This window comes from Zootoca vivipara, chromosome 15 (assembly GCF_965207765.1).
Source record: "Zootoca vivipara chromosome 15, rZooViv2.hap1.1, whole genome shotgun sequence".
NCBI lineage: Eukaryota > Metazoa > Chordata > Lepidosauria > Squamata > Lacertidae > Zootoca > Zootoca vivipara.
In genome coordinates this window covers 1,000,043-1,008,544 of record NC_142598.1, presented here as the reverse complement: position 1 = coordinate 1,008,544, position 8,502 = coordinate 1,000,043, and the positions used below count along the sequence as shown (strand labels likewise).

Genomic DNA, 8,502 nt, shown 5'->3' with positions numbered 1-8,502 from the left:
TTCGCTGTCGGGGACACCGGCTCGTTGGACACCCTTCCCGCCCCGCGCGCATTGGACGCGGCGGCCCCGCAGCGACCGCCCGCTCTCCGGACGGGATTGGTGGAAGCCGGGTGTCACTCAGAGCTCGCTTCGACCAGCGACGAGCCTGCGCCTCCCTTCCAGGCAGCGCTCCTACGCCACTTTATCGCGCGCGGTCTCCCGCAAAGGATCATGGGGTGATCATGTACTGTAGTTTTAAAGGGTGCGGCGATTCGTAGCTCTCTGAGGGTTTGGGGTTTTTTCTAGTGGTCTCGGCGCACGCAATAAACTCGTTTCCAGGCGTCTCTGTGGGAGAATCTTTGTTAAGCAGCGTCGTTCACCTGCGCGCTCCTCAGCTGCTTCACCATCTCCCTCCGTTGCTCAGCAGCGTCTAGGATTCACCAGGCAGCCGCTGGGAAGTGTCCTTTGCCGCCTGCTCCCTTTGTGTCCCTTGCGCCAACTAGTTTCCCCTTGCCGGCTGGCGGGCCTTGGAAACGCGCTTCCGACCTCGCTGTCCAGCAGGGCCTTCCCGCTCAGCCCTGAGGCTGCCTCGCGGGGCTGCTGGCAGGACAGCCTGGGAGCCGCCACGGGCACCAGGCAGCTCGCGTTCCCTCTAGGAAGGACGGGAGGCCGAGGCAACAGGAGCCCCGCACGTCAAGGTCCACGAGAAGCGGAGCACCGCGGCCTTGCCAGTGATTTCATAGGTTTGGTCCCGGGCATGCTGATTCGCACGTGCCCCTTTGGAGAGGGCAGGCAGCTGGAATTAAACTCCCATCCCTCCTTGTTGAAAACTCAGAAGCCGTCGTGTGGGCAACTGTCTGGCACTTTCGCCAGGAGGCGCCTGGACTTTCAATACTGTACTGTATAGATATAGCTCCTCTATCTCTCTCTATGTATTCCTGATATCCAAGGGCAAGAGCAGTTCCTGTCCCCTCTCTCTGCCAAGCAGTGGCCAGATCGCATGGGGTCACAGACGCCCGCGCAGGGTCTGTGTCCCTTTCGTTAGAAGAGAATTTCTCTGGAGAATAGGCGACACTGGAGACTCGTGCTTTAAGAAATAAGGTTTATTCGTCTGTATGGAGTGGGTCCAGATCTTACAGCATGGCCCAGAGCAGGCATCCCCAAACTGCGGCCCTCCAGATTTTTGGCCTACAACTCCCATGATCCCTAGCTAACAGGAGCAGTGGTCGGGGAAGATGGGAATTGTAGTCCGAAACATCTGGAGGGCCGAGGTTTGAGGATGCCTGGCCCAGAGCATGGCAGACAGTCCTTCCTTCACCCAGAGCAGTTACCCTGGTCACACCTGGGACCCTCGGGGCCGGGGCTCTCTCTTGTAATGCTGACAGCTCTGCTCTTCCCTCCGCCAGCTAGACTGGTTTGCAAAAGGAGCCCAGGAGTTCCCTTGCAGCTTATATTCTCTGTTCATATTGCAAACAACCCCAAATCCTTGCATTTATTAATTTTAGTGTTTAGGGGGACCCCTCCCCCCACAAGTTCTTTTACACCAGTTACAGTAACCTCTTTATTAGGACCGAACCGATGAAAATCATTGAAGCAAGTTTTAGGGCTCAGCGGAACTCCTACTATGCAGGGTGGGGATTTTTCGTGAGATGCCAAGCGAAATCCTTTCTTTTTTTCTGCTGGACAACGCGGACGTTTTCTGGCGCTACCAAGGGAAAGGAGGGGGAAACCCCCATGAGAGTGACATATGTCCCTTCTCACGCGCCTTCCTTCCCCGCCCCTTCCGCCTAGCGAGACTTCCGCTTCCGGCGGCGCTTGTCGACCATGGCGGCCCTTCGGCGGCTGGCGGGCGTGCAGAGGTTGCTGGGGTTACCGGCCCGGGCGGCCCGCGCTGTCTCTTCCGGGGGACCGGCCAGCTCCTCGGCAACGGTGCAGGTGCCGCCCGCCTCGAGCCCCGCGCAGGTGACGCCTCCGCTCAAGCACCACCACGACGACGACGACGAAGTGTCTGTCTTCATGAAGGTGAGCGCGCGGGAGGAGGCGAGTTCCCGGGGATTGTGGAAAAGTAGAAGGGATCCCGAGGTTAAGAGTTCCCCATTCTGCCGGCGGAGCTACCTACCTAACCCAGAGGCTTCCTTGCAAGGGGCAATAAAATGGCTTTTTGAATGTCCCAGACAGACATCTTGTCACCGGGGGCGAACCACACACAGAGAGACACCCAGGGAAGAGGGGGGAGTGAAGATCTACATCAGGCACAAGCAGATCCGCTGCCCCTGGGGATCATGCAGTGGGAGGCGGTTGCCTCACCTTGCTGACCCTGGTCCCTGGGATGCTGTTGTGGGGTGTTTAAGGGGCAGTGTGGATGCTTAGGGACCTACATCTGTGCTGTGTTGCAGGATTCCAGTGCCCAGTAGCACCTTGTTGTTGTTGTTGTTGTTGTTTAGTTGTTTAGTCGTGTCCGACTCTTCGTGACCCCATGGACCATAGCACGCCAGGCACTCCTGTCTTCCACTGCCTCCCGCAGTTTGGTCAAACTCATGTTCGTAGCTTCGAGAACACTGTCTAACCATCTCGTCCTCTGTTGTCCCCTTCTCCTTGTGCCCTCCATCTTTCCCAACATCAGTGTCTTTTTCAGGGTCTTCTCTTCTCATGAGGTGGCCAAAGTATTGGAGCCTCAGCTTCAGGATCTGTTCTTCCAGTGAGCACTCAGGGCTGATTTCCTTAAAGTGGCTAGATTGGCCTCAACTAGGGCCAAGGCCTTTTCAGTACTGGCCCCAACTTGGTGGAACGCTCTCTCACAGGAGACCAGGGCCCTGCGGGATTTGTCATCTTTCCACAGGGCCTGCAAGACAGAGCTGTTCCGCCTGGCCTTTGGGTTGGATTCAGTCTGACCCCTGTGTTTTCCTCCCTCATGGTTTGGATTTATGGACTACTTAAAATGAGGCTGCATTTTAACTTTTAATATTGTATTTTAATCTGTATTTTAATCAATTGTTTTCTTTTCTTTTATGTCTTATTGTAATTTTATTGGTGTTAGCCGCCCATAGCCCGGTTTTGACTGGGGAGGGCGTGGTATAAATAAATTATTATTATTATGAATGGATAGGTTTGATCTTCTTGCAGTCCATGGGACTCTCAAGAGTCTCCTCCAGCACCATAATTCAAAAGCATCAATTCTTCGGCGATCAGCCTTCTTTATGGTCCAGCTCTTACTTCCATACATCACTACTGGGAAAACTATAGCTTTAACTATACGGACCTTTGACGGCAAGGTGATGTCTCTACTTTTTAAGATGCTGTCTTGGTTTGTCATCGCTTTTCTCCCAAGAAGCAGGCGTCTTTTAATTTCGTGACTGTTGTCACCATCTGCAGTGATCGTGGAACCCAAGAAAGTAAAATCTCTCACTGCCTCCATTTCTTCCCCTTCTATTTGCCAGGAGGTGATAGAGACCAACTACGTTTGTTCCACAGCATGTTGGCATTAAATATTCAAAGAGTTTTTTTAAATTGTATTTTTGTTGTGGCTTTTAGTTCTTATATTGTGTTTAAACTCTGGAATGCAAATTGTAGTACAATAAAATAAAGTAGAAGAGAGAAAATAAGCAATAAAATGTGATTAAAACAGCATGTAGCACAGTGCATGACAGTTGCTACAGCAAACAGAAAAATCATTAAGTGGTCTGCCCAGACCATCAGCAGTTTTCAAGTGGTCCTTGGAGGGAAAAGAGTTTGAGAAGCACAAGCACAGAAGGTTCTTGCCAAGTAACTCTTCCTTTCTTCCATGTTGCAAAGCATTCGAGAAAACAGGACTGAGGACCAGTTCCCGACAGCACATAGGCAGCTTTCCACTTACAGTTGTCTGCTTAGAAGTCTTATTTTGAGGCCTTATTTTGCCGTGCATATTTCTAAAGCTGAGGCTCTGAAGCACAATACAGTTCTTAGTTCTTCAGTATCCACAATGCGTTATTGCAGGCATGTCCAACTTCAAGTAGGCTGTGATCTACTATCTAGTACAGACATCCCCAGACTTCGGCCCTCCAGATGTTTTGGACTACAATTCCCATCATCCCTGACCACTGGTCCTCTTAGCTAGGAATCATGGGAGTTGTAGGCCAAAACATCTGGAGGGCCGCAGTTTGGGGATGCCTGATCTAGTATTAAAAACTGGCAGTGATCTCCCACACTCCTGTTGTCATTCTTTGCTTTAGGGGTGAGGGGTAAGGCGTTGTTGGTGGCCAGGAAAAACCCCTTTCTTTCCTTAGCATGGATTCATGCTTTATTCCATCGCCTTCTTCCACTTATCGCCAAAACGGAGGTGGCAGCTACAGGCCGCTCTGTATGGAGGAGGAAGCAAAGGCTCTCTCCTTTTATCCAGCCTCATCCCAAATATGGAATATCAGCACCCCCAGACTCCACTTTCCATTGTTCCTGAGGGGGGCCGTTGCACCCTCAGCCCGCCACACGAGCACAGCCTTGCAGCACCCAGCGAGGGCGGCCCAGGCGAGGGCGGCTTCCTTAGCAGAGAGGAGGAGGAGGAGGAGGAGGAGGAGGAGGAGGAGAAGAAGAAGAAGAAGAAGAAGAAGAGGAGGAGGAGGAGTTTGGATTTGATATCCCGCTTTATCACTAGCCTAAGGAGTCTCAAAGCGGCTAACATTCTCCTTTCCCTTCCTCCCGCACAACAAACACTGTGAGGTGAGAGACTTCAGAGAAGTGTGATTCACTTCAGAGAAGTGAAGCGAGAGAGGCACACGCTCCGGAGCTCACAGGATGGTGAAAGTGGAGGCGTAGCTTGCTCCCTCCCACAGCCGAGCCCTGAGCAATGGCTGCCTGGCCAGACATGTCTGCGTTATTGGAATAGTGGCTTGTGCAATGCACAATCTTGCCACCAGGTGGTGCTGTGAATCCACATGCCATAGCTCGGCTAGGCATTCTCCTTCATAGATGAGCATGTATTGCCTGTTCTCTTTCCTCTGTAGCTGTGGTGCCTCAGGGAAATGTTAAATATCAGGGCAAGAAAGCTAGTGTTGTTCACATTTCCCATGAGCTTTATTGCAATGTTCAGTTCAGTGTTGTCTCATTGTCTGGTGAAGTGAGGTCAAGGCTAAGAGGAAAATCTATTGTAGATTTCCAGCCATTTGTGGTGCATGGGTGGGAACCCTGGAGCTGGGCAGGGGTTGGTCCTCAAGGCTGCACTGGCATCACCTATGGGAACACTTTCTCCTCCCTTGCCACCACTTCTGCCTTAGCTACACACCTGTAGTATCCTCTCTCATTTTTTTTACTGAACTTCAGTTACTCCTGGTTTTCACTGGCTTGCCATGAGTAGGTATGTGATGTTGAGTGGAGTGTTGTGGCTTTTCTTTCCTTGGGTTACAGCAGTCTTCTCCAGCCTGGTGCTCTCCAGATCTTGCTAAGGCTAAGGCTGATGAGTCCCACCCCATGAGTCTGAAGGGCACCAGGTTGGAGGAGATTAGATTAAAAGTATGCAGAGGTTGATGCATGTGACAAGGCAATCTATCCATTGTCTTCTGTCTCAGACATGATTCTGCTCAATTTCTGGCAAAGTAATCTTGAAAAGGGAGCACATTTTTGTCTTGAGTAAGTGTTGTGAACCATTGGAATTTACTCTGGCCAGTCAAGCAAAGGCCCATTAAATCCCTCCTTCATTAGACCTTGGGATCAGGACTCTATCAGAGGTTGTTCCCAGTGAAACCCAAGATCCAGGCAAATGGGGAGCGAATGAGGAGCCTTGTGAAAGCCTCTGCTACTCTTGACATGGGAGGGTGGAAGCTTTGAAGAGCCTTTGGCCTGCCTCCATGAGTGAACAGCTAAGATGTGCATTAGGGGAAAGGCTATGTGTAAACCTCCATTGTTGGAAGTCTGACTTTGTGCTTGTGTCCTGGCTTTATATGGGGAGAAGCAGCTGAAATGACCTAGGAATGTGGATCTCTACTGCAAGCCAAACGGAAAGTCCTTAGGCCACCAGTTGTTCCCTTTCCCTATCTTGAATCCTTTGTTGGAACTTGCACCAGCGAAGGACCCATCAAATAGGAGGGGCACTTCAGTAGATTTGAGTGCTGTCCATCCCTGTGGAAGGCCCTCCCATCAGATGTCAAAGAGAAAAACAGCTACCAGATTTTTAGAAGACATCTGAAGGCAGCCCTGTTTAGGGAGGCTTTTAATGTTTAATAGATTATTTTATTTCATTTTTCTGTTGGAAGCCGGCCAGAGTGGCTGGGGAAACCCAGCCAGATGGGCGGGGTATAAATAATAAATTATTATCATTTTTATACCAAAAAATGGTGTGAAGCAGCATTCTTTGGGCAGTAGGTGCTGATGGGGCAGGGGGAGGCATTTTTCCCCTTCCAACCTTTTACTGTCTTTGGCACTTAATAAAAAACCAAGCTCCAATCCAATGAGGTTGAGGGAGAGAGTATGTGTGTTGGGAGGGTTCTTTTGACATTGTTTTCTCTGTCAATGTTTATGATGAGAATTGTGTATTGAAGCAGTAAGCCCGTGGCAAAGTGTGAACACAGGCATAGGCTGGTGCAGTCTCTTCCAGAATTGGGCACAGTGGTTTCTTTTTTCTTAACCTGTTATTAGCTATTTAGTGTCCCTCAGCAGGGGAAGTGCACCATTTCAGGGTGGTGGCCTGATAGATGAACAGGTCTGGACAAAGCAACATGGGAATAACAGAGGCTGCATGGATTTGCAACATGTATTATTTTCTGTGTGTAGAGGGGCTGCCATTTTGAATTGTATTCTGGGCAATTTAGGAAGAAGTTTCATCAGAAAATTCAGCAAGTAATCCTCCTATCTACCTTACCATTTTCCCATTATGCTAGACAGGTCTCCCCCCTCCCCCAGTTTCCTGTCTGCTGTCTCTTTATATTAATCATCAGTATTTAAACAAAGCCTCAATTTAGTACTTCAAGTGCCATTGTAGTGATGTATCTGAAGCTGGTGCTCAGTCAGTGTGCACACTACTCTGGAAGGTTGGGAGAACCTCTGGAGATGACTGGGGGGTGTGGAACTCTAGGAGGAAGAAAGGGCACATCCCATTGCACAAGTAGAAATCAGAGGGCACCCTTGGATGCCATGTGTTATGAAGGTAATTGCAGATCTTTAAAAATCACCAGGGATATAAACAGAGGAGAAGATCTGTAAGACACTGGTTTGCATTCAACATAGTACTGTGGCTAAATTTCCATCTGTTCAAAGATTTTTCTTGCACAACAGGACCTTCTCCCACTCTCTTCCCCCATGCGCCCTTAAATCTGTTCTGGGCTCCCCCAAATCTGCCAGCTTGGGGCACATGCGGAGGGGGAGTTTCTTTGTGCTAGCAGAATTATTTGCACTGGCTTTAGTTGAATATGGCTCATGAGCTTTTCGGAGTTTCCATAAGTTACACTTGAATTGGGTGTTGAATTGTACAGGAAAAGCTATAAAGAAACCCAGGCCGAGTTTTATGGGCTTCCAGCCTCCCATGTTAAGAGGTGAGGTGTTGTATCTTGCACCAACTACATTCTGTACAGCCATCAAGACCTGCTCTGTATACTGTGCTGTGCAGTTCCACAGAGCCTTATAAAAATAAAGGAAGTAGAAGGGATGGGATAAGTTTAAGGGTAGAAGTTAGTGGTCAGCTAAAGCAAGAGAGAACTTGGGTGGCTGGAAGGATGCCAGGATTGCCTTATGGTTTCAGGGAAGAGAGGATAGTAAATTGCAGGGAGAGGATTTGCATTTGGGCTTCAAATTCTTGACCTCCCCAACCCCCTCCCCTTTCTATGTCATTTAATAGCAAGGTCTCCATGGTTAATAGAGCTGAGCAGTCTTCTTATTGTCTCTGATGCCACATGTGTGAGCCATAGCTGTCAAGTTTTCCTTTTTCTTGCGAGGAAGCCTATTCAGCATAAGGGAATTTCCCTTTAAAAAAGGGAGAATTTGGCAGCTATGCTGTGAGCACCCTTCCTCTCCTCCATCCTTTAAATCTGGGCTCAGCAGCAGCTGCACCACTCTTCCACATTTTCATTTTTAGAGCTCACTGGCTAATCCCTGCCTGCAGCTATGTGGGCCAGAAGGAGCATGGTGAGGCAGTGCAGATGCATGCTATGCCAAATGGACCAGGGAACTGTTTGCCCCTGTATCTTCTTCCCTTGGGACTAGGGCCAGATTTATTAGACGGGGAGCTGTTTGCATTGTGCGGCACCCCCAGGACTGCTGTGTCTGGTGAAATAAGGAGAGCTATTTTGCCCACCGCTGAGGCCTTTCACATCTTTCCCCCTCCTTCCTAGGAACTCTGGCTTTAAGGCTGTGCCCCAGATGAGAAGAATCCTAGCTTTGCAGGGTATAATGACAGCCTCAGTCCTGGCTTTGGCAGAGCTGTATGTGCTCTGATGGGTTGGGCTCCGAGCCAGCGCATCTGTTGGAAGGATAGATGGGATATCTGGTCCTCAAAGGCCCTGGGTGTACCTTCTGCAGCCTGGGCATCCTTCGTGGGTCACCTGCCTGCTGCACCTTTGCTCT

At 49.9% G+C, this 8,502-nt stretch overlaps 1 protein-coding gene across 1 annotated transcript in view; it reads left to right on the top strand.

Moving 5' to 3' along the window:
• Positions 1-1,788: 1,788 nt before the first annotated feature.
• NDUFB11 (NADH:ubiquinone oxidoreductase subunit B11) overlaps positions 1,789-8,502 on the top strand; it is a 33,738-nt gene continuing 27,024 nt past the window's right edge. The window contains exon 1 of the mRNA XM_035141172.3: positions 1,789-2,001. Within this exon, the coding sequence (XP_034997063.1) occupies positions 1,804-2,001 (198 nt within the window). The 5' untranslated portion in view covers positions 1,789-1,803. The remainder of the gene's footprint in view (positions 2,002-8,502) is intronic.